Source organism: Agelaius tricolor, unplaced genomic scaffold, assembly GCF_023055355.1.
Source record: "Agelaius tricolor isolate 1412-34295 unplaced genomic scaffold, bAgeTri1.0.p SCAF_11, whole genome shotgun sequence".
Taxonomy (NCBI): domain Eukaryota; kingdom Metazoa; phylum Chordata; class Aves; order Passeriformes; family Icteridae; genus Agelaius; species Agelaius tricolor.
In genome coordinates this window covers 19,931,939-19,959,494 of record NW_027269271.1, presented here as the reverse complement: position 1 = coordinate 19,959,494, position 27,556 = coordinate 19,931,939, and the positions used below count along the sequence as shown (strand labels likewise).

General features: G+C 40.9%; 2 protein-coding genes across 4 annotated transcripts; one reads left to right on the top strand and one right to left on the bottom strand.

Annotated features, from left to right (window-relative positions):
• Nucleotides 1–140: 140 nt before the first annotated feature.
• Nucleotides 141–22,865, bottom strand: CFAP57 (cilia and flagella associated protein 57). Of its 3 annotated transcripts, XM_071436487.1 has the most exons (22): nucleotides 22,674–22,865; nucleotides 22,277–22,593; nucleotides 20,697–20,980; nucleotides 20,360–20,525; nucleotides 19,257–19,409; nucleotides 18,052–18,191; nucleotides 17,217–17,382; nucleotides 16,706–16,819; nucleotides 15,992–16,204; nucleotides 15,192–15,365; nucleotides 13,810–13,971; nucleotides 13,227–13,382; nucleotides 11,071–11,164; nucleotides 10,221–10,411; nucleotides 9,654–9,827; nucleotides 8,326–8,484; nucleotides 7,794–7,937; nucleotides 6,578–6,694; nucleotides 5,394–5,528; nucleotides 5,167–5,310; nucleotides 1,275–1,401; nucleotides 141–990 (listed from the first exon to the last, which is right to left on the bottom strand). In XM_071436487.1, the coding sequence occupies exons 1-22, from the start codon at nucleotides 22,831–22,833 to the stop codon at nucleotides 812–814; spliced, it is 3,669 nt and encodes a 1,222-aa protein (XP_071292588.1). In that variant the 5' UTR covers nucleotides 22,834–22,865; the 3' UTR covers nucleotides 141–811. The 3 variants fall into 3 exon arrangements, 1 of the variants encoding a protein (XP_071292588.1); XR_011680631.1 differs by lacking the exons at nucleotides 141–990; nucleotides 1,275–1,401; nucleotides 5,167–5,310; ... (3 more) ...; nucleotides 8,326–8,484; nucleotides 9,654–9,827 and having other exon boundaries at nucleotides 10,358–10,411; nucleotides 11,071–12,116; XR_011680632.1 differs by lacking the exons at nucleotides 141–990; nucleotides 1,275–1,401; nucleotides 5,167–5,310; ... (4 more) ...; nucleotides 9,654–9,827; nucleotides 10,221–10,411 and adding an exon at nucleotides 12,024–12,116.
• On the top strand, nucleotides 22,861–27,537 carry EBNA1BP2 (EBNA1 binding protein 2). The gene is made up of 9 exons (XM_071436488.1): nucleotides 22,861–23,009; nucleotides 23,093–23,176; nucleotides 23,419–23,576; nucleotides 24,435–24,558; nucleotides 25,663–25,752; nucleotides 25,965–26,040; nucleotides 26,271–26,361; nucleotides 26,663–26,852; nucleotides 27,203–27,537. The coding sequence occupies exons 1-9, from the start codon at nucleotides 22,929–22,931 to the stop codon at nucleotides 27,251–27,253; spliced, it is 945 nt and encodes a 314-aa protein (XP_071292589.1). The 5' UTR covers nucleotides 22,861–22,928; the 3' UTR covers nucleotides 27,254–27,537.
• The last annotated feature ends 19 nt before the right edge of the window (nucleotides 27,538–27,556 follow it).

The following is a 27,556-nucleotide window of genomic DNA, read 5'->3' as shown; positions in this document are numbered from 1 at the left end:
AAATTACTCTCTGCCTTTTTCTGTGTATGAGTACTTTGCAGAGTGACTTATTAGGAGAATTTCACTGAAAAACTGAACTAAAGGGATTGCTGATGTTGAAAAAAAGACAAACAAAAATCAGTTTATCAAAGTTATAGGAGTTATGACATAAGGTTTGGACTTTATTCCAGATTTGGGGAATTTGAAGCTGGGCTGCCTTTTTTGTCTTGCTGAAATTATTGTAGCAGAGGAGGCAACACATCTCTAGACAGAAAGCAGAGGCTTTACCAAGGGCTCTAGCCTGAGTCAAAGGTTGTCCTCACAAGGTAATTGATTGTTAATCTGTGACTGGATACCTGCTTGGAATAACAATGACATCGGTCTTAAGAGCAGCAGTCCTTTGTATGGACATAGGCAATTTAATATTGGAAAATAAAAGACTGATGTTGAATTTTGCAGCACAATGACACCAAATTAGAATTCTAGCTGAAAAGGCTTACAGTTTGGCCAGCTCTTCTGAATTAGGACACATTAGTTTTCAAGAGAAAGATGAATACCTAGTATGAAGACACAAAGGTTAGTCTAACACTAGCATGAATTTATTTTTTTTTCTTTAGGCTTCTAAGTCTCATGAAAAGGGCAGATTTCAGGAAAGTAGAAGTGTTCAGAGCACTGATTGTTTCATAAATGCTCCTAGTGGAAGAGTATAGGATGATGTAAGTCTGTTCTATGCTGTTGCATTTCTGATCTTGCCAGGAGGATATAATAACATAAGGCATCCTTGAACCACAATCAGTGTTGCTGTGTCTTGTGGCTTCTTCCCAGATTCAGGTCAGGAAGATTTCTGACTGAAAGAGACTGAACATGGAGAGTTCAGGGCTTTCCCCATCTCCTGGATTTGATCTCGCAGATATTGAATTTCTAGCTGCTGCATTTCTATGATTTTTTCACTTTCCATCTCTGGATTCAACCTCAGGACAGCTGGGCTGGACGGAAGTTCAGCAGAGGGAGCTAGAAGATAAAACAGAGAGGACATAGTACAGTAACAAAGGTCCAGCTCATACAGTTCTTGGGCATGAACAAAGGAAAGCATCTTTCAGGGCTGAAGGAGTAGATCTAAATAGTAAGAATCTGCAGGATTTAGCAGCTTCTACAATTAACATTAAAATGTACCAGGTACCACCAGGCAGACAAGTTAGAATGAAACACAGACAGTAATAAAATTGTTCACCAAGGACCAAAAGAGCTTCTGCCATGAGTACTGACAATATGGAAAATATACAAGAGCTATTCACCTGTGTCTTGAATTGCCTTTTTGCTCTTGTTTAATCTCAGTGCAGACTCGAGGTTGTGCACCTGCGCGTTGGCCACCCTCAGTTCTTGCCTCAAGTCATTAATTTCCTTAATCAGACTCACATTTTCCTGCAAAAACAACGTGCTCTATAAGGAAAGGCACAGGTACTATCTGGCTGAGCAAGATGCATCTTCATATCTTTGAGAAAGACACTGGACAGTACAGAATCAGTATCACAAGCAGGTGCAGGGCAATCAGGAGAGTACACAACATTTCAGGTAAGGTCACAGTAGATGTGACTCAGAACATGACTATTCAAACCATGTTAGCTCAAAAAACTAATATTTGTTTTGCTTTTCTGACTGCAGCTGCATTCCAAGGTATCATCTTCCTTGCCAATTCCAAAGGGAAGATCAGTGCCTTCCTAAATTGATCCAATTAATTCAGAATTAATGTGAAAAATTCCCATCTCTCTCTCCAGTGTGTATTATTTTACTTTTCATTTGTCACTATGTATTTGTTCATTTAAATTATCTTCTTTGGAATTAGTCAAAGCCCTCTTCATTAGTTCTGACAGACATTACTTTTCCACACTCCTTCCAAATTATTAGGAAATCTATAAAGCATGTGGAGACTTGGGGTACCTACTGCTAACAAGCTGCTATAAGGAAAAGTTAGCAAATTGTTCTTTTTTTTAAAGTCCATTTTCAGCCCATAAAAGTTCAATCCTCTAATTTTTTAGTAGCCTACCATGAAGCATCTTCCTGAAGGAGCTGTGAAAGTGCCAGTAAATGTAATTTACCCATTGTTGCAACAGATTCAAAGACTTCAGCCAAACCAGTATGGTTAATACTATTTAAGGATGATAACACTGCTGCTCATGATTTAGAAACAGGAGCACCATTAACTAAATATTTCTTTTCTGTATTCAAGAGAGTGAAGTACAATTGTATATTTGTCTCTTACAAGGACAGTGAAATAACACATCAGTAACTAGGGAAAATGTTAAACAGCTGCCATCATACTTGAACCAAAAATAGCAACTATTTCAGCTACCTGAGGTGTGTTTTTTAGAACTTTTGGAACACAGTGGCAATATTTAAGAAAGATAGATGGCAAAAGGCATGTTTAGAGTACCTCACAATACCAGTCTCAAGCAGCAGGAAACCCACTAAAACAGCAGGAGATAAGAACAAGGATAAAAGAAATTTTCCCATGAAAATGGAGTCTTCAAATCTTGTTTTCTACTTTTGTTTTAATGATAATTTTGGTTGATAGAGATAATTATGTTGCCACAAAAGATTGTGCAAAGCATACAACTCAGTTCCTTCGAGTATACTTATAAAAGTTGTGTGGGCACCACACAACTGCAGGCTGGTCATTAGTGAAGTACAAAGCCCACTGCACCTCTCAGTACGTGCCTGCACTCAAGGACTTCAAGCTGGCAGCAGTAGCTCAGGGCATGTGTGTGGCAAGATTATCAAGACTTCACACTAAGACAAGCAGAGCAGCTGTGCTTTAGCTTCTCCTCAGCTGAGAATCACTGACTGGAAGAAAAGTGTGGGATTCATTAAGTTCTGAACTTGTTGGGCAAGCAGAGTTGCTCTTGTAGTGCTTATGCTGAACTATAAATGCAGCAGGAGTTGGTGTGCTCAGGCAGCTCTGGAACTCTAATATTTTGCTGAGTCTGACTTGTCTAATGTAAGCCTTTAAATACACATGAAATTTGACTCTATGCAGTTATTCCAGAGCTTGATCCTGAAAGAGCACATGAAGAAGGTAACTTCTAATAATCAGTCAAGGTAATTTTCTTTTGACCAGCTTTCAGGGTTGGGTCATAACATTTGCCTTTAGGTGTACTTCAGTCATGAGCACCTTCATATGTTCATTCCAAGTGATTACCTGCTGCGTTCAAGTGAAGTTCTTGTTTTTGGTCTATCAGAAAATATAATACAGAGTCTTTTGATGAAGCAATCTGGGTGATGTAAAAATGTCTTGTTTGCTTTGCTTGATGCTAAAAGACTGTTGGTTGACACTGCTAATATTTTCCTGAAGAGGCCTTTTCTCCAGAGAGATTAGTCTTTAATTCAATATTTACATTCTGACAGAATGCTTGCACTGCAATGCAACGTCACAGAATGGATATATAAAACAAATATTCATGGGAAAACTCATTGTCATGGGAGGTTGTGTCAAAGAACCAATTGTTTCAGAAAAGGGACTGATCAAGTGCATGGATAATGAGGCCATCAGGTACAATGACATGTCATATGGATGCAATCTACAGTCTAGGAAGTCCCTGCAGTGCTGCCTGTCAGAGACAGGTAGGACATATAGAAAATTTCATCCCATATGGGCTTCAGTTTAAGCAGCACTACTTCAAAGTTATTCAGTGTCTCTGTTTTTATGAATCCAAAGAAACTATTACAAATACAGAAGGCTGGAGGAAAAACTAATAGTTGAATAACAGGCAACTTGTCAACTGGTAAGAATAACTAAAATTATCTTGACAGTTCTAACCATCTGTTGCAGCAGTCACTAGTGGAGTGTACCTATGAATAATCTCTCAAAGAGGAGGGCATAGCTCTGAAAATGTAACTGCAACTGAGGAATAATAGAAATACACAGCTAGGAGACTGTCAAGATGTCATTTGCTTTTTCAAAGCAAATCCTCACAGAAGTTTGTCTAAACTAGTCTTAAAAGCCCCTATGAAAGACTGGAAGGCCATGATAATTCCTGCTGGTTATAAAATCTCATTAATCTACTGGACTTCAGAGAACTGCTTTTTCTTTGAAGAAACCAGGCTGGTTAGAATCTTTGATATCTTCATCTTCCAGATGTTTTATTAATTTGGTTTTAATCATCATTTCATTTTAGGCTTACTGATCCAAGACATCAAGTATTATCATTATGAACACCATCTGTCACCCTATTCCAGTAAGGAAATTCTTCAGGTTATTTTCTGAACCCATCTCCTTTTGCACCAAGGGAAACATCTATCTCACAGAAAGAGTAAAAAAAAATTAAAATAGCATCAGGGAAGAAGATTGCTGCTGTCTAGCCCTGAAGAAGCAAATTATGAATAAATAGCAAACAACAGATGACTTAGGAGGGGATGAGTTTTAATGATCCAGAGGAAGCATAATAAAGTAACAATGTAGAAAGGGCTACTGAGGGGAAAAGGAAATGCTGACTGAGCAGAAGGAGAGCATGTTAAGAAGAGACTAGAAAAGCTGTCCTCCTAGGATGCCTGGTGTGGAGCTCTAGGTCCTCCCACTCCAGATAAAAACAAATTGGATCTTTGACCCCAGCAGTCACGAGTTTACTTTGCCTTGTAAGAAACAAGGATTCTGAGCAAGAGATCTTTGTACAAATAGACATATTCCCCATCTATATCTGAACTTCCTTGAAAATTTTGGATGTGAAAAGCAAAAAGTTCTTCTCAATTCACACCAGTAGGGATGGACTATGTGGACAAAGAAGGGTTTTTTTTCCTTTTCTTCCTCCAAAATTACTTCCTAAACATTACTACATAGCAGATATAGCTTGGCATCCAAGCAAGGGCAAATTGACTATGATGGCAATTATAAATACTGTTTGAAATAAAAAGTAGGTACATTAATTTCCTTTAAAACATCCATGCAACAGAAGTTCCCTATCTCCTTTTAGGGAGTGGGAGATAAACAAAAGCCATTTCTGACTTTCAAGATCTTACTCTTTTTGTTCAGAAAAGTTAAAGGAAGCACTTGAAAAATGTAGGAATTTCTGGCAAGAAAGTCAACCAAAACTATTTCAAAGTCCTAAGAAGCCATAACAGAAAGGTCAATAAAGTCTCTTTTGTGCAGGCATTTCCTTTGTTCCCAGTCCACAGCACAAGGAAAAGGCTGATTACCTGCATGATGCGCATGTAAGCAGTGTGCTGCATTTCCTTATCCTTCATCACCTTCTTCCTCAAAACTGCCAAATTCCTCTCGTTGTACTCTTGCTGTTTCTTGTACTGCTGCTGCAAATCTGCATCTTCTGCTTGAGCCTCCACCTGAGAGGGCACAGCATGCTGTCTCAGTAATGACACCACTAGACACAGTCATGGGCAGGGAGAAGGCAAAGGTCCTGACTCACCACGTCTGGTTGATGCACATACTTGGTGTAGAGCTCACGGATACCATCTTTCATTTTTTTGGAATCGTTAATGAATCTCACACAATTATGAAGATCTGCCTTAAATCGTTTGATGAGGGTTTCCATATTTTGCCTCTGCAAGAATGATGTAGTCACATTCTTATTTGGTTCATCAGAACACTCCATTGTGCAATTTTCTAGAAAGTCTAGTGGAACTGGTGAAAACTCTCATATACTTTCTTCCACTTCATTAAAAAAAAATTAATTAACAACTCACTGGGAATGTAAGCATTACTTGCTGAACAGCAGTCTTAGATTTTAGGAATAATAATAAGCCAAAATACTTTTATTAGGTAATATCAGTGACAACCTGCAAAGATGACAACTGAAAAACAGTGGCTCATTATGCTGTTGCCCACTGTCCTTTCCTAAACCCAGAATCACAGAATATGTTGAGTTGGGAGAGACCCACCAGGATCATTGAGTCCAACTCAGCCCTGCACAGGACATCCCCAGGAGCCACATCGTGTGCCTGAGAGCATTGTCCAAATGCTCTCCTACCTTCTTATTTAGAAACAACACACCAATAGTTTAGGAGAGAAGGCAAGGGACAAAACATATCAGACACATGCACAGCTTGCTGATTTCACATCAAGACTGCCTTCTCATTCTCTCTTGGTTTCTGCTAGGCCTCCCTACCTGCTTCCTCACAGATGCACTCATGCTTGCTAAGCTCCTCCACCTTCACCTGCAGTCCCTTTTCCTCCCTCATGTCTGATACGCTGCCAAACAAGGGGTCCTTGACTCCTCCATTAATGAAACTTTCCTTTCTGCTATCCTACTAATGCCTAGGTGGTATCCTACATGCTGCTCCTGTTTAGGCCAAGTGTCCCCAGATTTCAGGCTTGGGCAGGAGCAAGTACTTCAGCATTCACCTCATTGTTTTCTTAAACTCGGGACAATATGTGTTGACTCATAAATAACTGGATTTTTTAAAAATATGAATGCTCTAAGCTGGTTGCAGGCTTGGAAGTTTTGTGTCTTTGTCCCCCCTGAGCAGAGACTCTCCTGGTCCTTGGACACAGCATCCCTGCAGTAACTGTTTGCTCAGATTAGTGTTTCCCCAGTGTTGTGTCCCCACCAATGCCATTCTGGGGGACCTGCAGGGTGGGGGTACCCCATACCTTTTCCATCTCTCTGTGCACCTCTCCAGCAGTTGCCTTCTGTTTCTGCTGCAGTTGGGTGATGTTCAGCTTCAGCTCTACGCTCTGCTTGCGGAATTGTTCCAGCTCCTCCTCCATCTGAAAGGAAGCGGGAGGAGGAAATCAGGGCTAAAAGGAGACGTGAAAAAATAACACATAACAGGAAAACCAGAGGCTGGAAATACAGACTTGAGGGAATAGGTCCCCCTTCAGGTTGAACGACAACATGAGAAACGTCAATTTTGTAACAACACTGCCCTCTGTCAGAATATACAGAAACCACACAAATGAATGTGCAACTCCCTGCTGAGTTACATTAATTTAAATTATGTGATACCCCTTAAATTCCTTGAGCTGAATGGGAGCTCTACCGTTCCATCTGAACAAAAAATGGATGAGGGGGAAATGGACAGTCTGGAAAGAGTAAGAGCAACAATAACTAGATCCTGATACTGAAAAGAAACAAATGGATTGAAAACTGTGGGTACATATGCAGAACACACAGGAAAAAACAATAAGGGTACTACAGAATTTACTTATGGCACAAGATGGTGACCAGAAAAGCCAACAGGGATTTAATCTTGCTAGTCTGAAGTACATACAAATTGTTGATTAGTTTGCATTTTATTTAAAAGACTATGTCACCATAGTCCTAGTTTGGTTGAGCTAAGGATACACCTATGCAGAGATCATAGTAAGCTTCTATCATAAATAAGTTCCCTCAATGAATTTGCTGCATGCTAAGTATGAATACATTCAAATTTCCAATGTATCAATTGATGAATATTAATTTGTCCATGTACCTAACCCATAGCAGAGTTATGTTTGCATAAATCTGCAACATTTCTGAGAGAAGAAATTTACTCTTTTCTGCCAGATCAGTTAAAGCAGTGTCTTGCAAATGCTATAGGGCACGTGGAGGGCAACCACATAAGGATAAGATCAATTTTTAAGCAAAATTTAGAATTACATACAGGAACTTAAATAACTGTGTGGATCACTGGTAACATGTGATAGAAAATTAATTAGCTATTGCCTACAGATACTTTTATTAGCTGCACAGATATTGAATCAGTGCTATGTATCCTTGAAAGAAGTCAAAGAACAACCAGGGTGGAATCTTTCATGGACTTGTTGGGTCATGTTTGTATTTAGACAATGGGCTTAGTAGCAGAGGCCAAATGAGAGTGTTACTCACCTCACTGATCTGTTTCTTCATTGTCTCAATATCATTTTCACGTGACTCTATTTGCTTCTTAGACTCCTCTATTTTGTAACTCAGTACAAACTTGAAATTTTGCAGTTCCTGATTTTTCATTTTTAGATCATATACATACTTCTCCTGGAAGAAATGAGTACAGAGAGCTGAATCAGAGCCAGCACTCACACACAGATCCCTAGGACAAGACACAAATATGGAAGAGACAAAACCAGCAGTCACAGATCTTGTGGAAGATTGAACTCCAGGTTAGATGGGAAGGGGAAAATAACGCTGAGCCATCTACAGATCCCAGAACAGGGGAGGAGAAAGTCAACATCCTGAACTTGAGCTCCCCAAGAAAAGCTTAGAATGCCAACTAAAAACCAAAATCCCAAACTGGAGATCACAAATTCCTTAAGTTGAAACTGACTTTTCAGTCATGTGATATTATCATGATAAATACTATTAAAATAAATATCTCTAATTAAGGGAGGTGATTTTGACCTCATCCAATTGTCCATTTTCTCACCTTCTCTAGGATAGTTTCAGTTCTCTCTTTAACATCTGTCTTTAGTGCCAAGATATCCTTTTCCAGTGATTTAATGATGTCTTGCAGCTTCTGCTGTTCCAGTCTCATTTCCTCAATATCCCTGTTTCGGTCCTTGAGCTCTTTCTGTAGGCTGTTCAACTAGAGAGGCAAACTAGTAAGACCTTACCAGCCTCCAAAAGCTGTGCACAGCTTGGTCCTCCTATTCTGTAGGATACCTTGTAGACAGTGTGGGATAAAGGACACCAAATTAAGATATGAGGAAGGAGCAGCTCACCAGTTAAATGCCTCTAACTCAAAAGGGGGTTGAGTATCCAGTTTTGCTTTTTCTGTATATTCTGACAAGAATACCTGCTGCACAGGAAGGAAGGAAGGAAGGAAGGAAGGAAGGAAGGAAGGAAGGAAGGAAGGAAGGAAGGAAGGAAGGAAGGAAGGAAATTGCATGCAGTGGCAAGAAGGGTATGGATATTATACCTAAGCATCAGCTGCATCTAACACTCAATCCATGGAATATTCTCATAAGGTGAAGGCAATACATCTCTAAAGATGGAAGATTGGAAGGGTGCCCAGTTCATAGCTCTTGGGTACCCTCAAAATCCCTGCCTCAGTACTAAGATCTGCAAAACCAAGAAAGTTGGAACCAATGAATGACACTGGACAAACTGTAAGGACACATGAAGAAAACCTTGAGGTCTAAAAGACAAAGAAATTAAAAAGACAGTACCATGATAGTAGAGGGTATGAAAAGAACCTCTCTGTCTCCAGATAGATACTGGAGAAAACAAAACAGAAAAAATGTCTCTCCAACATCCTTAGGCAAATGTAATACCCAGACCATAAAAGAGGTAAAATATTTTATGTCTCCTTAAAAACCCCAGTAAAGCCAATAAAAATGATGATGCAAACAAAACACAGGGATTATTGCATCGAATTAAGCAGTAGAAGTATTTTACTAATAAAGCAAAGTATTCAATGATAGAAAAATTAAGAGTTAATTTCTTTCCTGTCATAGGATGAACAATATTATTTATAGTTCAAAACTATGCAGATCAGAGAAAGTGTACTAATAAAAACATACCTCCTTTATCATCTGTCTCTAATCATATCAGCAATACAATCAGCAGACAGCTTCTTCTGCCCAATACTCTAAACATGCAAACTAACCTAAGAATGGGCTACTGCTCTCATATGAAATGCCACATTTTTACAGACTAGATGAATGGACTAAACTGACATGCCATTAATCACATTCAATCCTCAGTTCTAGGTCTTCTTGTGCAGGTCTGATACTAGCAGAGAATAAAAGATACCCTTTTATTCATGACTCCTATTTCTCCTTTCAGTTGGATGTTGGACTCCTTTTCCTCCAAGAGCTGTTTCTCATACTTGTCTTTGAGTTCTAAGATTTCTTTGTCTCCATCTTCATAAATTTGTTTCTCCATTTCTTCATGTGCTTCAATCTGCTTCCTCATATTCTCTTTTGTCTGCAGTTAAGGAAAACAAACATTAGAGAAGTGTAAGAGACCAATAAAGGAGAGAAATAAAAGGTTATTTGTAACTGTGTTTCTCCTGGGAGAATCTATGTTTAGTGAAATATTCAGTTGCAGCAATATCATCTAAGATAACTTTTTAGTGGATTAAAGCAACTTTAGAAACTGATAACATACACATTGAGGTTCTTTTTTTTTTTTTTTAAATTTAATAGTTCTTAAGACTTGAAAGCTTCAAGTTAGGAATCTGGCCCAAATACTAACATCAGCAAACTTGTTCTGCAAGAAATCACAAACCAGTATCACTTAGGATCTTTTAAAATTGCTGGTTTTGATGCAATTAGAATTGCTGTTTCTTCCAGGCTGTGTGCAAATCAAGCTTCCTACCTCCTCCAGCAGAACAGATTTATGTTTAAGTTTTTTCTCATAATGTTCTTTTAGCTCTGCCAAAGCCTTGGTTTTGCTTTCCTCCAAATTGTGCAATTGTTTCTCGTATTCCTCCTCCATCTTCTGGGATTTCACCTGAAGCTCCTGGTATTTCTCATTTTCCATTGAGAGTTTCTGACTACTGTCAGATTCTGTTAACAGGAAACATATGGAATGGATAAAACTAATAGAAAAGAAGACTGAATCCTATCCTTCTGCAGCTATCACTGCCTTATTATTTACTGTCTTTTTGGCAGCTGGTTGCAATAAATTACAAGTAGAAGTATTTAATCACTTTCTTCATCAGATATACAGGGGCTTTAGGCTCTGTAGCCATGCAAAATTGACAACTAATTTAGGCACTTCCTTGGGATGACAACCATGGCAGAGCTGTATGAGCTCAACTGCTACAAAGTAGGCAATGGAGTCATTTATGGGGGGGCTCCTTGGTACTAATTTGCAGTATTTTTGTCTTGATTACAAATCTGGAGTCCAAGTATTTCCAGGCTGTGTGCACCTCCTTGCTGAATTGAATGACTGCACTGTTCTTGCACAGTGAGCTGTGCATAAAATTAATGAAGGAATTACTAATCTCAAGTACCAAACCTCTAAGACACAGGGTCCATGTGCATGTTCTCATCATAAGCACATGTGTGGTGCAGTTTGGACACCCATTTGGTCTGCACCAAATACCTACATGACATACATCCATTTTTCTTTGTACCTCTGCTCTAGTAATCCCTCCCTGTCACTTGCTGTCAATACAGCATTTCCCCCAGTTTCCAGTTACAAACATTTGTAACAGTCTAACCTAGCTGTTGCACCTCCTTGGCCTGTTTATCCATCAGCTCAGACAGTTGAACCTCGTGTTGCAGCTTCTGTTTTTCTTTCTCTTCCTGTAAAATCTGGGATAAAAAATAAGAAAAATACATTTTAAGTTGAAACTAGACAAAGCAACGTCCAAATTGTTTGCACTATTGCCCCTGGTGAGGAATACATACAAAACAGAAATATGTTTGAAATCTCTCACCAAAACTGAGATGCCATGTGTCACTGAAACAAGTTTTCCCACATTTTAGTTTGTTTTGACAAATTAAGCTAAGGAAAAGCAGCAGACAGTGTTCATATAATACAAGTTACTGATCCTAATCTAAAAAGAAAAGTTTGTGAGCTACAAAAGCCTCCACTCCTTTATGTGTGCCTGCCTGAGGAGAATTTGCAGTTCCATAATTTATTGTCCAGATATTAAAGTTCAAGCTGCTTCCTGTCTCACTTGAAGCAACTTTGAGGTCCTAAAATGCTGACATTTGCATACTATGACATAAACCTAAGCAAGAGAATTTTAAATGCCATTTGCTTGAAATGTCAGCCTGCCACTGTAAATTACTTAATCTTCTAAAAAAGCACAAAGAACTGGAGCAAGAAAACAGCTGAGAAATTTCCCAGAGATGCTAGAAATTGTACCATAGTTACAATATTTTCACCTTTTTCTTGCAACAACTTCATGGGTGTTTCATAAACAAAAATATTCCATTTGTCTGATGGATACAACTAGAAAATTTAGCCCTTTCAATCTAAAGCTGTCATTCAGTTTAATCTTAACTTGTACTGATACTTGGACAGGAAGTACAACTTGCCTGCCTAGAGAATTATATTCACCTTCAAAGGTATTTGTTTACAAGCCTATAATCAACAAGTCTAGACAATTTTCAATGTAGCTGAGATTATTATAAATATATAGCCAAGCACTACTTATCAAAAGACCTGAAGAACCACAGAAAAAAACCCAGCAGAGATAAACAGAGGTAGAGGAATCCACAGAGGAATTTAAATGGTTTTCTTGTACAAGGTTAGGTTCTACAAAAGAGAGAAAAATAGAAAGGTTTAGACTCAAGTTATTTAGACAAAAAACCCCACAATGAGACAAGCCAAAGAATCTGAAAAAATACTTGAAGAAAACATTAAAATGAATAATTAAACCTCCTCAAAAAATGAATATCAAAGACCTACTGGAACAATTGTAGGGCCAAAAGACAAGAGAGGTATAAAGAGAGCACTTGGAAATTACAAACCTGTAAAATACTACAACTAATAAGTCACCTGACAAGCTTTCATACTGAACTCCTTTATGTGGAGTCAAACAGAAATACTGCTTGAAGGTACTATGCACAACTCGACAAAATCAGCAGTAACAAATCACCAGAACAGGACAATATTCACCCAAAAGCTCAAAAAGAACATGAGGCTGACAGGATTGAATCATGTGATATATAATCCCTTACTCTGAGTACTGCCAAAGAAATTATTACTGGATCCCTTGCCTTCTACATCTAAAAGAAGTCCAGAAATATAACAAATTACAGGTCAGAAATCCAGTGTGTGCACGAGTCAGATGGACAGAATAGCATTATCAGACACACATAAATAAGACACTGGGAAGAATTATCATAGCCTTTGCTTTTCAGGGGAGTTCTGCTTCATGACCACAAAGAAATCAATAAGCACACAAACAGAAGACATGCAGGGAATATATTTTACTTTTATTTTCAAAAAACATACAAGAAACCTCAGCAGATGTTCTTAAAAATCTAAGCAGACAGGACATAAAGAAGGCAGCATTAAGGAAAATAACTGTTAGATCTTGCAGCAGCTGCAGCCTTATATAGAAAGGAGCTTTTAAGGCACAGTGCCATTTCTACTACTGATCCTCAGGCTCAGGCAGTATTTTTTGTGCTGGTTTTATGTGAAAATACTTACAGGGTACCTAGGAGAACTCTTGCATCCCCTTGTACCTATGAGATACTTAACTCAAAGATAGTTTCATGCTTTATAAATATCAAGAACATCTTAAACTGGAAAGGAATGATTTCAGACGCTGTATGGCATTTCTACATATGTAATGCAAGCTTGAATTCAACTCTTCAGTGAAAGATTTCTTGGTATTTGGTTCTGCAACATGAATCATACCTGGTGTTTAGTTTTAAGGGAGTCTATTTCCTGAGTGAAATTCTCTTCCAATGCTTTTATTTTTCCTTCACAGTAAATGTCCTTGAGACGTAGCTCGTACTCACTTTCTGTCTGTAGATCTCGCACACAATTCTGCAGGTCTAGTATTGCCTGAGTCTGTTAGGACATGGATGAGAAAACAGTTTTGAGAGAGACTATTTGCTGTTAACAACAGCTTGTTAAGGATGTTTTATTTACATGCACATATTTATGAACAACAGCCTTCACAGAGAATCTTCGGACAGATGACCAAGAAGTCCTAGAACTAAAGTTCCTTTGCTCTCTTAGAAGATAGTTTATAGCAATGCATCTTCTGACTTCTCTACTCCATTAGAACTGCTTTCAAGAGATTGAGGAAAATATTAGAGAAAAATCTAATCCACACTTGCTGTTTGTACAATGCTGTTTGCATATTGACAAGCCACTGCAGCAACTTGCTGCAACCTCTTTGACCAAAGCCATATAGGACTGGCTGGTAGCAAGCATTATCCAAGTGCAATTGACAGAAATCCTATGGTTTATGTTCACAAGTTGCTCCTCCTACCTTCTCATCTATATCTGATCTCATGATCAACACTTCCTCAGCATAGTCAAGTTCCTGCTCTCCTTTCACTTCCCCACCTTCTTTATCATGCACTTTCCAGATAAATACACAGCCATCCTCTGAGGCAGTCAGTAGAAATTGGTCATCACTTGTTACTGTCATCTTAGAAGAGATAACAAAATAATAGATGAGACATGGAAGAATGGAGATACAGTTTTATTTTACACCACATTTTTCTCCCCACCCCCATACTCTCTTCATCTCTACCCCAGAAATTCAACAGTGGAAATAATAACACAGTTCCACTACCAACATTTTGATTATGTCTCCTATTCCTGTTCCACTCCAATTGAAACAACAAAGGGAAGGGAAAGAATATGTGTAGGTACTGGATCTGCTTCTGGTCTCAAAGCCATAGCAAGATTTTTAAAAACCTGAAGCAGAAAAGACCTTCTAGACTATTATAGGACAGACAGGCCATTTATATGACAACTCCAAAGGTCTCTAGTGTTTCTCTTTGAGAAGTTGCATGACCAACAGATGGCTAAATGTTTTCTTTTGAAACTACAACTAAGTTCACCAAGAACTATGTAGTAGTAACTGCTGCCACCTCCTCCAGACCTCCTGTGGCTGCCTGATCTGGCAGAGAGTACCTGGGAGCTGATACAGCTTACAATGAGGTGAAAGTAGAGTTACAGTAATTGAAGTTCATATTCTCATGTTGGACTGTGTGAGGATAAGTCAAGGTGCTGTAGTTGACAGTGGTACTTAAAATACCAAAATTACAACCAGTTTTAACAACACAGAACATGTGGCTTCCTGGAGAATGGGGACCTACCAAAGCACACTGAGGGAGCAGGCACAAGTGCTCACTGAGCCCTTTCAGTGATTTGGCAGCAGTACTGGCTCACTAGAGAAGTCTTAGCCCTCTGGAAATGGGTGAATGTGATGCCCCTCTACAAGAGAAAGTGGCACAGGAACCATCCTTGGAGATGTTTAAGAGATGTGTGGGTGTGGTGCTCGAAGACATGGTTTACTGTAGACTTGGCAGTGCTGGATTAACAGTTGAACTTGATGACCTAAAAGCTCTTTTCCAACCTAAAAGATTCTATGACAAAATTACCTTCCTCTTTTCAGAAGGAGCTGTATCAAAGTTCTCCATCCAATATGCCATGTTTTGTGGTGCAAGCCACTTTTTAGTCACCAGCTTATTCCCTGACATATCTAGAGACAGGACTCCTATGAATGCTGTGATATTCATTCTCCATGTGCAGACTCAGCCTTAATTTTAACATATTATGCTATGAATTGAGAAGGAAAATCAGCCCTAAAGGATCTGTGTGCAGCTGGCATTACAGGGAAAAGAAAGAACTCTGTGCTACCTTTGTAACAGCACCTGCATGGGCCTGGTACTCGCTGAAATCCTTCTTCAGAGTTAATGGGTACTTCATAGCTCGAATTGTCCCCAGGGAGGTGCCAACAAATATCAGGCGCCCGGAACGCGAGACAGCGACAGTGGTGTAAACAACGTCACGGGCAGGCACTTCGTGCTGGATCTGCACATCAACCAACAGCACAAACCACCACACAAACCTCACATTACAGCAAATATTTGATTACATACTGCATGAGCAATTGTTATACCTCTGCCTGCAGCAGTTAAGAGAATCTATATGCCTATAGAAGTATAGTCTCAACAGTAATTACTACTAAGTTTTATATATTAAAAAAAATTAGATTTAAAAGAAATATTTAGATATAAAATCTCTATATTTGTTATAGTTACCAGTATTAAAATTTCAAGCCAGGCTGATGTGTGATCTCAAAGATGTAATGGTTATCACATACAATTTACTACTTTTCTGGAAAAAATGCATGTAGATACAGTGGTAGATGAGATACTCTTGTATTTCAGCAGAACTGTTGATACAATATTGCCTAGCTAGTTTGTTACTTGGATTAGAAGATTTCTAGGTAAATGCAAGTAAAATGACAAAAATATAAAACTACAACAAAATCTCAGGTCTCATTGTAAAAGACATAAGAACACGAAACTGGCAGTAAATACCACAGCTTTCAAAACCAGACTGATTCCTATTTACCAAATAGATGGTAAGGAAAGCAAAGCACCAGTACCCTCCCCAGAGAATGTAGCAATATCCAGGAGTGTTTGTTAGCTCACCGAAGACTCTGAAATTTCTTTGAGAGTTTGGTCAGATCCAACAGCAAAGATAATTTTGGCATCATAAGTCAGGGAAATGCTGCTGTAGATGCAGGTCTTGAGCACACACTCTGACTCCTTTTTACCTGTCAACAAATTCCACTCATACACAGCACCATGTGTGTCACAGGAGACAAGTTTAGTGTCATCTGAACTCCATTTAATAGCATGTACCTGGCAAAAGCAAAACACACCAAGGAGCTTGATGTTAGATTACAGACATACAGCATGGAGTCATTGTACTGCTAAAGCCATGACAACTTCAGAATCATACTTCAAAGTCTTACTGAAAAGCCTCTAAATGTTTCTCAACCAATTCTATTTTAGCATTAGAAAAAAACAAAACCAGTAAGAACTACTTCGTGAACACGCTATCAGGAAAAAGTACATTTCAATATGGAGTAGTAGATTTTATTTTTATAATGTATTACTGGGATATTTTACTTTGTCCAGCCAGCTGCCAACTGTTCACTTTCAATTTAAGGGCAGACTTTTCAGGTGTATCTAGTGCATGAACATTTTGCCTTCTGACCAATGAAAACTAAGTTTTCTATTTCTGTTTTTACTTTCTGGGGCCATCTCAAGATCCAAAATTGTACTTTACCTCTCCAAAATGCTTCTTATCAACTAGGTAACATGTTAATAAGTTGTACTGTGTAAGATTTGTTTACTTACCTTCCCAGTATGTCCTTTCAGATTAGTAACATTCTCAAAGGTGATGCTGGAATAAATTTGAATCACATTTCCATTAACTATAGCAAAAAGATGGCCTCCATTACTGAATGAGCACTACAAAAAGAACATAACCACCCATTACTGTAGATGGAATGGATAAAAACATTCATGCATTGAATTTCAATTACATCCTTTAATATCAAATTGTTGCATGAAAAGAAAACTCCATTACATAATTAGCCACTTACAGTTTTCTTAATCAATGCTTTCCCCTGTAAAATTCAGTTCTGGAGCATTTCTGAGCAAATTATCCCTTCTGCTGCTTCCCAGGCCCACACTTACACATCAGCCTCTGGGCCTGTTCTCCAATAGTCAGAATCAATTTCTCTAAGCTTTGATATAGGACATCACATATAGTACTAGGATGTATTGAAGAAGTTTTTATTTTCTGTCATTCTTCAGCATTCTGTTCCACATAACTCCCCAGGTTCATTTTTGCACCACTCCTTACCTCTTTACACTTTTTCACAGCAAACTCCTTGAAAACACGCATGTCCTCATACAGGAGACTTATAAATCGTAGTTTGTCAGAAAACCCAACCAAACAGAAAAGGCCAGTGGGATGAAGGGATACTGTGTATGCTTCCTCCTGATATTCCTTACACAGCTCCAAAGTGCTGAAAGAGAAAACCATTGAGCAGTATGGAATAGGACAAACTCCCCATTGCACACTTGACAGGATATTATCTGGCCCAGCAAGGATGCCTGCAGCTAAAATCTGACTCTGCCTTGTCCTTGAGGAAGTGTGTTGTTGTTCAGTTAAGTAATGATCACAGAGATGTTACAGGAAACAAAAGCAAATTTGACTTTCTGGTTCACAGAGAAGGTGTGGGAGGTGCAAGAGCAAATCCTTGTGTAGTGTAATATAATGAAGAAGGTAAATGAATTGCTGATTGCAATCCTACACAAGCATCTCTTGAGATTTGCTTTTCCCTCCAGGGAACCTCAAGAGTTGGAGTCATTTTGCTTAAGATCTATGCCTAAGAAGCAGGATATGGGGCAACAGTAACTTAAGACAAAGCTGAATGAAAGAGTTTTTTCCAAAACATAAGAAGTCTGACACAAAAATAGCTAAATAGAAAAGGCTTTGTATTCTTTTGGCACCAGTGTTAAAGGCACTGCATATTCACACTCCCCAAATCATGTCAGTAATACCATTTACATGCCACACCACACAAGAATTTTACCAGAACAACACTCTCATTCATATGAAATTGCTGCTGTTGCCTCCTAAATACAATATACAAAAAAGCAAGATGTAATAACAAATACAAACAACTCTTTACTTTTTCTTGTAATTCCAGATGCGGACAGATCTATCCAGGGAACACGTAGCAAGGATGGGTTTCCAAATACACATGTCCAGACCAGTGATTGAATTAGAATGCAATGGGAAATTCATATATGCAAAATAAGATATCTTCTCCTGAGAAGGAATGAGAACATTAAGAAATCACAAATATTTCATTGCAGGCAGTAAGGCAGATAAAAAAAATCTATCATGGGTTTTTGCATACAGTTGTAGAATAGATTTGAGGGAACCACTTAATCCTTTCACTGCACTGATCTAAACATAACAATGCTAAAAGTCTGACAATGTTAGTTTTAAGTTCATAATTAATAATCAAGAAAAGTGATGCAGGGCAGAGCAGTGAGAGCAGAACATAATTGTATGTATATAAAAAAAGCAAGTTAGATAAATAAATAAAACTGGACCTGCAAGAATTCAGTTAATATTGTCTGATCAGGCAGATACTTAAAAAAAGTCAAGTGCTGAGTGATAGAAAACTTCACTAGGATGTCCAGTTACCACATGCTGGAAGTGAAGCACCAATAAAATGTTAGGCTGCATGTGGAAACAGAACCCCTAACTACAACCCCTCTTCCTGTGAAGATCTTTCCATATGCCTGTACACAGGTTAGGAACTCAATTCCATAGAAGTCTATTTAATGATAATACATTTTTCACTTATCTTTGTATTATTTAACTCCTTCAGAGTAGGGAAGGTTTTTCATTATGTTTGTATTTCACAGAGAGGTTCTACTTCTAGCTAAGACTTTACCAAATCTTGGCTAGAGGACTAAGACTAAGACTCTTTTAGAGTAGAATGAGATTCCCATGGCTGTTCCAGCTTTATCATTGCAATAAAATTTCTGCCTATTACAGTGGAGCATGAACCACAGAGTTACACGGAGGATATCTCAGTTAAAGCCCTAGTGAAGTGGTTCAGCAGTAACAGGCACTCTTTAATGGTCTTAAGTGTTCTCTGTCCTTCTGCTGAATAGCATCAGGTATTCACAGGGAGGGAGCCTTGAGCAAGGGGTTACAAAAATACTGCCCCCAGAGAAGCACACTGAGCACACCAGATCTTGAGCTTTAAGGGTTCATTTGAAGGATTTAATGAGAATGCATCACAGAAAACAACTGACTACCCTGTATCATTGCAATTCTGGACATGAAAGATGTGCAATATGACTGAACTGCACTTACCCTTATAAGTTTGGTGGAGAACATAGTAAACATGTAGAGCTGATTTTTATTTGTGCTAATGACCATCATTTCCTCAGAGGGGCTGAAGCATATACATGTTATGTCCTGTCTGCTTGACTTTTTTGGCTCAGTGCTGAACAGGTCCTGAGGCAGCTGCACAAGAAAGGCATCCTGTGGGATGTGCCAGGTTTCCATGTTTTGGTAGTGGGCATGCACACACACAAACTTCTGTTGTAATGCTCCTCTAATAAGCACATACATAATATCAGCAAGACAATCTGGATATTTAATAGCACATAACTACTGCAAGGCATGGAATAGAGGACAAGAGGACAATAATGGGATTCATAACATTACAGCTGAAATAAAGTATCAGGGGACATCTCAGCAGTAATATGAAGTACTGCACTAAACAAGAATTGAAATGGTAGTAGAAAAATATCAAGGAAAAAAAACTAGCAAGTGTCAGAATGAGAACTGCCTAAAAATTGTGATTAGAACAACAGTTCTTTGTAATGTATCATTAAGGTACATAAGTCTTATTACAGGATCTCAGGCATAGGGAAGATCTGACCCTTTAGAATGAGAGTATGAAGTCTTGACCAGTTCATTAGAGTTAAATGTTCTTATCCAGAGATTTCAGAAGGTCAATGCATACAGTTTGCTATAGAACAGTTAGAAGGATTATTAAAAGTGCACAGGTCTCATGACAGCTCTAATAAATACCTGAGGGGAGAAAAGCTTCTCCTTGGAAAAAAACAAGCAGCCAAGTTCTTCAAAACTGATGTAAACTATCTCTTAGTCCTAAAAGCCTCCACAAATAAAAGTTTCTTAAAGGTTTCCTGAAGTTTAGCAGCCTCAAAGCACATTTTCTATGTGGGAAGGAAACATACAGAACTTCCATGCAGAAGGTCATCAGGCACTGACTTTCAGTGTGACCTTTGGCAACTCCATTTGACATCACCAGCACAGTTAGCTAATCCTTACAATTCAGTTTAGCAGTGTGCTAAAAATTATTATTAATAACTAAATCAGAAACACTCACAGTTCTCCAAACAGGGCCCTGCTGCATAATTGCTTACAAAAGCTTTTTCCCTCCTTACCCAGACTTCTTGTCTCTCCTCGTAGGCCTCCTTTTCACAGGTCTTCTCGAACAGAAGAACAACTCCTGGGCTAGGTGAACATGCAAAGCCTTTGGAATATGCTGCAACTGCAGATATTTGAGGCAAAGAATGCTGTTGTAAACCAGTATCTTCAAAGGCCACTCCACTAGAAACACCAGAAATGCAATTAGGAAATGCATAAAGATGCTTAAAAATAAAGAAGCACAAAATCAAAAAATGCTAAGCAGCAACTGACAACATAAACTGGATAGGAAGGAAGGAACTAATCTGCCTGCAAAAGCATGGAACTATTATTAATAACTTTGAACAGATTTACCTCTCATATTCATTTGTTGTATCTTCTTCTTGTTTCCTGGGTGGTTTTCTGTACTCCAAACTTTTCTCCCAGTGCAGCTCTCCAGTCTCAAACAAGCTAAGTTTGCCTGTGTCAGTGCCACATATAACTTCCTCCTCAGACAGCCAGGCATGGCACAAGTAATTTTCTGGCTCTCCCCTTTGTAAATTCATCTGCTTTAAATATCCTTCACTGTACTTGAAAAGTTTAAAAAAGCCATTTCCAGTGATACAAACCTGGGTATTGTCTTGAGGATTAAAGCTCACCTATGGAACAAAAAAGAGGAAGTTTTTTCTCCAACTATGTTCACAAATAAACAAATATTATACCTGTTCTGAAGACTTTCTGTACCAGATACAGGAAAACAAACAAGGGCAGATGGTTCATAGAAACATACAGGAATACCAAGAAGAGTAAGAATTAGCCATCATAATTCATACTGCAGTTTTCCCCCTTTCGAAAGTGTGTCTATTAAAATTAATTACAAAAGTAAGGCCAAAATACCTCTTTACTACTGATTAACAATTTTTTTTTTCCAGTAGCAAGCTTCCTGAAAAGTGGGACCATTTGTTCTCAAAAGGCCAGGAATAAGTTCTGTATTCCTGTGTTTCAAGCTAACAGTATGTACATAAATTCACATAATTAGGTGTTTATTTGTGAAAATGATGGAATAGCCATCTCAATATTCAACATGGATAGGAAGGGTAGTTTGAGTTAATTTTTATGCTTTATGGGACTTTACACAGCCAGAGTCTTTACACTCCCCTCTCTTTAGGAATTGAGCTCATGAATTCACTAGTTGAGCCAACCTCTGCTTGTAGCTGTACCCCAGAAAAAATGTCAACCAACACATGGACTGAAAGTGTCAGACCTCCCTACATGAACGAATCTAAAAAGGGACACCCAAACCTGGATGCAGAAATCATTTGTGTGCCATCAGCCTACTCCTAGCCACTCTTCTCTGCTCTGAACACAGAAAACTGCAGGAAGGAAAAGGTGCACTGAGAGCTTCCAAAAGTGTGTTACTACTACTGGGGACAGCCCATCTATTTAGTGTGTGCTTTTACAGGGACACAAGGGACACATTGCACATTCACTGCCTGTTATACTGGCCTCATAACATAGATCTCATATGGTGTAAGAGAATCTCATGTGATATAACAGCTACAGACACGAGAATGTCTATTATGGGTCAGTGCAAAACTTTATTTAGCCTAGTGTCCTATTGCTGAGAGAGGCCAACAGCAGATGTCAAGAAAGGTCAGAGAAAGTGTATGAAATCTACAGTGTGGAGCCCTCTCCTCTTGCCGTGGATAAAAAGCCATGTGGCCAGGGGAAAACGCACTGTGCACACGTCCTGAAGGATGAACGCATGTCCAGCCTCACACCTGCTACTTGTTGAACTAAAGTTTGATCGTTTTATCCACCTTTTTGAAAAGTGGAGTATGCTCCCGAAGAACCAGTCAGCTGCGAACGGGAGCGTTAATAGCGAGCGGCAGGGACGCAGGCACAGCTCGGGCTCGGCAGCTTTGGGAGCCGGCGGGGCTGGAGCCCTCCCTTACCTGGCAGGGGCCGTCGCCCGCGGCCTGGACGCGGACGGCCGCCGCCAGCTGCTGCTTCTCCCAGAGCCAGCAGGTGAGGTGGCCCTCGGGGGGGGCCGTGGCGGCCACCAGGAGCCGGCTGTCGGGGGAGAAGGCGAGGGACACCGCCTGCCGCGCCGGCAGCTCCTCGGCGGCCAGCACCTTGCGCCGCCGCGCCCGCTCCGCCGACAGCTCATAGACCGCCAGCACCGGCCGCTCCCCCGCCGCCTCCGACAGCGCCAGGAACCGCCGGTCGGGGCTGACGGCCAGCGCCTGCACGCCCCGGCTCTTCTCCGTGCCTGCGGGGAGCAGAGCGGTCAGGGCGGGCCGCAGTCGGGACCGGCACAGGGGTTAGGGTCGGGAGCGGGGTCGGGACCACCTGGGATGAAGTTGTGCCACTTGTGCTCGAGGTGCAGCCGCAGGCAGCCCGCCCCCGCGGCGTGCAGCACCACCTTCTCCTCCAGGAAGCAGACACCGCCGGCCACCCGCGGCCGGCAGCCGAACACGGCCACGGGCAGCACGGCCGCCGCCGCCGCCATGCTGCCGCTGCCACCGTCGCCGTGGTGACCGCGGCCCCCGCAGCCCCGGAAGCGGCGGCGCACGCGGCCGGAAGCGGCGCGCGGGGGCGGCAGCGATGGCGGCGGCGGTGGCGCGGCGTGGCTCCTTCTCGGACTCCGGCTCGGACTCGGAGGATTCCTCGCTCTCGGACTCGGAGGTGAGCCCGTGGCCGCCGTGGCGAGCCCGGTAGGGAAGGGCCGCCCGGTGCCGGCGGCGCGGACTGACCGAAATCTCTCACAGCTCCAGGAGGCCTTCGCGAAGGGCGCGCTGAAGCCGGGGCTCAACGTGGTGCTGGAGGAGCGGCCGAAGCGGCGCAATGACACGGTGAGCGGGAACGCGGGGACCGGGAAAAGCCCGGCCAGGGCCGCGGCCCCAGCGCCGGGAGCGGGGCGCGGGAGGCTCGGCGGGGCCTCGGGCCAGGCTTCGGCGCTCTGCGCTGCGGGGCGGGCTGCGGATGTGCCCCGGCGGCCCCGAGGAGCAGCCCGCAGTATCACTCGGTCACTGAGCCGGGCCAGCCGTGCGGATCGGTCGGTGCGCTGCTATGCTGAGCTGGGCTCCTTTCACAGGACGGCCTGAAGCAGTGCCTGGCCGAATTCAGGCAGCAGCTCGCCTGGGTGGAAAGGCTGGACGTAACTCTGGGCCCGGTCGCGGACCCCGTTTCTCAGAATGCTTCTACGTCTGATGCCGTTGACCCTGAGAATGATTTCCAGAGAGAGATGAGTTTGTAAGTGTCAAAAAGACATTTCATGTGTTGTTGTGTTTTTGGAGTTATGTTTCTTTCACCAGTATGCTACAGACTGCTGCAGACTGCTACACTGGCTGTCACTGTGATACTCTTGGCCATGTTATTTTACATTCGATGGCTCTGAATGTTTTCCAAAACAACTACAAATTAGTGCTAGTATATTCAACTCCTGTGTGACTTAAAATGAATAATTTCTCTCTTCATAACAGACTTCATCCTTTGCTGAGTTTATTTTAAAAACTCCTTGACAGCAGGACTAACACTTTAACACAAGATACTGATTTTTCTTTGTGGGTTTGTTTTGGTGCTCTTACAGTTCTCTTGTTTTGCTTTGCCTTTTATATCAAAACCCCTTGATAACTGGAAATAAGATAAATGTATATGTGCAAGGCATAAATGTTAATGTTGTACTGGCACCTAAGCTGCTTTCAGTAGCACTGAATATTTGCTAGACCAGACCAATGCTTGCTAGATCCCAGTATCAGCCTGCTTGTGTGAGCAGTTTGTGTCAGCACTCTGAGTTGCCCAACAGGCAGTGACAGGGCCGGGGCAGTGACAGGGCCGTGCAGTGACAGAGTGGGTGCAGTGACAGGGCCGGGGCAGTGACAGGGCGGGTGTGCAGTGACAGGGCCGGGGCAGTGACAGGGCCGGGGCAGTGACAGGGCGGGTGTGCAGTGACAGGGCCGTGCAGTGACTGGGCCGGGGCAGTGACTGGGCCGGGGCAGTGACAGGGCCGGGGCAGTGACAGGGCCGTGCAGTGACAGGGCCGGGGCAGTGACAGGGCCGGGGCAGTGACAGGGCTGGGGCAGTGACAGCTCGTGCTGTGCTCTCTCCCAGCTACCGGCAGGCGCAGGCAGCTGTCCTGGAAGCCCTCCCTAGGCTGCGTAAGCTCCAAGTTCCCACGAGGAGGCCGGATGATTACTTTGCAGAGATGGCCAAATCAGACCAACAGATGCAGAAGGTATGTGCAGGGAATGGTTTTCTTTCCAGTGTAATGTGTGTGTTTTAGCTTCATTGCTTTCCTGATTCCTGTGACAATGATTGGGCTTGAAACTTTGTGACAGGAGATTTCTTTTTCTTTAGGTTTTTGGTGCAATGTGGGGATTTTTATAACAGGTTGGATGATAAAGTAGAAAAACGTGATTTATACTTTGTCCTGAATGTGTTTAATATTAAAAAGGGAGAATTTTTATTAGTATGTGTATTAGTGGATGTAAAGTTACCTGTGTTTTTGCTCTTTGTCATAAAACTTGCAGTTGACTGTGGCTTTAATGCAATCCTTTTTTTCCTATTTAAATATCACCTTTTGTTTATTGTCAGTGTGTTCTGGTTTTCTGTTATTTTAAATTGTATGTTATTGAATGAATCTGTTTTGGATAGGAAATTAGATTGGTGTAGGAAATAAGTCTTTCACACATTTCCTTCTTGACTGTAGTCTTTGTTCAAAATTGAACTCTATTTTTTTGGTTTAGATTTTGAAAAAAGACTACATTGTATAAATTAAAGAAACATGAGCTGGAGTCTAGTTGGAAGGTTCATGTATTATTGGGTCACTGTTCTGCTTTCTGATGGAACCTTTCTAGATAAGCTGAAGAATGATAATTAGCTGGTACTAAGGCTTAAGTCAATCCTGCACATTACTGTTCTCTTCTATTGCTGATTTCATTTGAAGAACAGTTTTTATCTCCTACTGGAGTCACTAGACTGAATCACTAAGATCTGTGTTGAAATCTTTGTAATTCTCCATAAGGCAGCATCCTTATAAAAATGTTTGTGAACAAGGAAGGAACAGAAAAAATGTTTTCTACAGGACTGTTGTCTTCTCTTCAGTGCTTTACCTTTAATAATGACAAGAAAGAAACTATTAAGTCTTTTTGATACACCCGAATAGACTGACATGATACTCTCAGTTCCATTAGAGCCCATTATAAGGCTTTTTCTTCTCTCTTGTGTGAATTTTGTCTTTTTTAGCCAGATTTTGGCTATAGATCAGTACAGAAATTATAAAATTCTTTTTTCTTCTTTTGTGTTACTGATAAATTCTGTTTTTCTATTCCCTAATTAGATTCGACAGAAACTTAAGAGTAAACAAGAAGCAATGGAAAGGTCTGAGAAAGCAAAACAACTCCGTGCAATGAGAAAATATGGCAAGAAGGTGAGGAGCTACAAAAGGGACATGTGCAAAAGGATCTGTGACAAGAATTTGGAGCCTGAGTGGGGTGCTGGAAAAATGCAGCCACAGGAGTCTGGCTAAAACACACAGAATCTGTCTAGTCTCCTGTCTAGCTGCTCTGAAGGAAAACAGAACAAAAGATAGGGTATGGGATGCTGCAAGGAACAACACTAACATTCTGCTTTTAATCTCAGGTGCAAGTTGAGGTTCTGCAGAGGAGACAGAAGGAGAAGAAAAATATGTTGAATGCAGTCAAGAAATACCAGAAAGGTAAAGTCAACTTGTCTAAGAGAACAAATGTGTAGGGGCAATAGTGGTGTGTGAGCAGTGTAGAGCAGTGTGATATAGTCACTGTGTCTGTAATTCTGGGCCTTGAGGTTGGAAAGCTGCTGCTGTGCAGAATTGTGTGGCAGTGGCAGTGAAAAACCTCCCAAGCAGCTGTTCTTCAGTGAGGGTGACCTTACTTGCTTAGACTGAAAATTTATACTTCATTCTTGCAGGTCTCTCTGACAAGCTGGACTTTCTAGATGAAGAGCAGACGTCATCTCAAGGGAATAAAAAAGGCAATGCAAGTCAACGGACAAAGAAGGGGTGAGACCAGAAACAAGAGAGTTAAACACAGAATGTCTGATTTTTTAGTCTTTTTAGGGGATAATTTTGGGGAACAAGAAAACTGTTCTGTTTAGTGTTAAAGTAAGTCCAAGGTGGCTTTCTCTCCCTAAAGAAAACTATGGCCAAAATGGAGCAGAGACTGAAATGTGATTTCTGCGTCTTTGTTAAGAGGGGAAAAGTTTATGGTGGTTGATGGGATACCATGAGCATATTTATGTCTGTCTTGAGAGCTTTCTGAAACAAGGAATGTAGGCAGTGATGCTGGTTGGTTGTTTTTCAGACCAAATGCCAAAAGACGATACAAAAATCAGAAGTTTGGTTTTGGTGGGAAGAAGAAGGGCTCCAAGTGGAACACAAAGGAGAGTTTTAATGATGTATCCAGCTTCCAGTCAAAAGTGGCTCACAACAAAGGCCCAGGAAAAGGAGGAAGAGGAGGAAAAGGAGGGAAAGGAGGGAAAAAAGCCCTTAATGTAAGTAAAATGTTGCATGAAATCGATCCTGGTTGGCTTGGAAGCCAGTCCATGTCTGGCAGGGAGAGATGAGTGCATGATATGTGCCTCCAGCATCAGGAAGTGATGCCTGTCTTTGGGAGCTAAGCATAATTCAGTTACTAACAGAGCTGGGGACAGTGGTTTGGTATCAGCAGGAAAATCAGAAAGGGAGTTCAAAAGTGCTGTTTGCTACCTGTGTGCCAAAACCTTCTTCTCCAGACGTTCTGACAAATACCCTCTCTTTGGTATCCTCCCCAAGCTATAGAGCTAAAACAAAGATGGAGAACATGAAAATAAAAATCTGAATCTATCTTTTTTTTTTTTTGCAGAAGAGACCTGGAAAGAGAGCAAGGCAGAAAATGAAGAACCGGGCCCGCTAAGAGAACTGTGCTCCCCAGAGGGGTTCCTGTGTTTCTTTGTGTTGCAAGATGTGTTTCTGCCGTCATCAAGCAGTTAACTGTGGAACAAGCTGGATGCTTTGCAGTGGCAAGGAAAAAAAGCCAGTGGAAACAGTGCCTTATCACTCAGTTTTTTTTTCTTACTGTCTGTTTTGTTGAAGGATTGTTTTCTACTTAAACCTGTTTTGTGTGAATGCATTAAGTGGTTTGCACAGAACTATGTGTAATTCATGTTTAGCTGTTCAATGAATGGTGGCTGAAGTCTGCCCTTTGTTCCCTTCATTC

Coding starts and splice junctions, on each gene's coding strand:
- CFAP57 (XM_071436487.1), bottom strand. CDS start 22,833: ATGGCGGCGGCGGCGGCCGTGCTGCCCGTGGCCGTGTTCGGCTGCCGG. Junction 16,820..17,216: donor CTGTGAAAAAGTGTAAAGAG/GTAAGGAGTGGT, acceptor TTCTTTTTGTAG/TGCTCATTCAGTAATGGAGG. Junction 991..1,274: donor AAAGGCAATTCAAGACACAG/GTGAATAGCTCT, acceptor TTTATCTTCTAG/CTCCCTCTGCTGAACTTCCG.
- EBNA1BP2 (XM_071436488.1), top strand. CDS start 22,929: ATGGCGGCGGCGGTGGCGCGGCGTGGCTCCTTCTCGGACTCCGGCTCG. Junction 26,362..26,662: donor AGTCAACGGACAAAGAAGGG/GTGAGACCAGAA, acceptor GTTGTTTTTCAG/ACCAAATGCCAAAAGACGAT. Junction 26,853..27,202: donor GAGGGAAAAAAGCCCTTAAT/GTAAGTAAAATG, acceptor TTTTTTTTGCAG/AAGAGACCTGGAAAGAGAGC.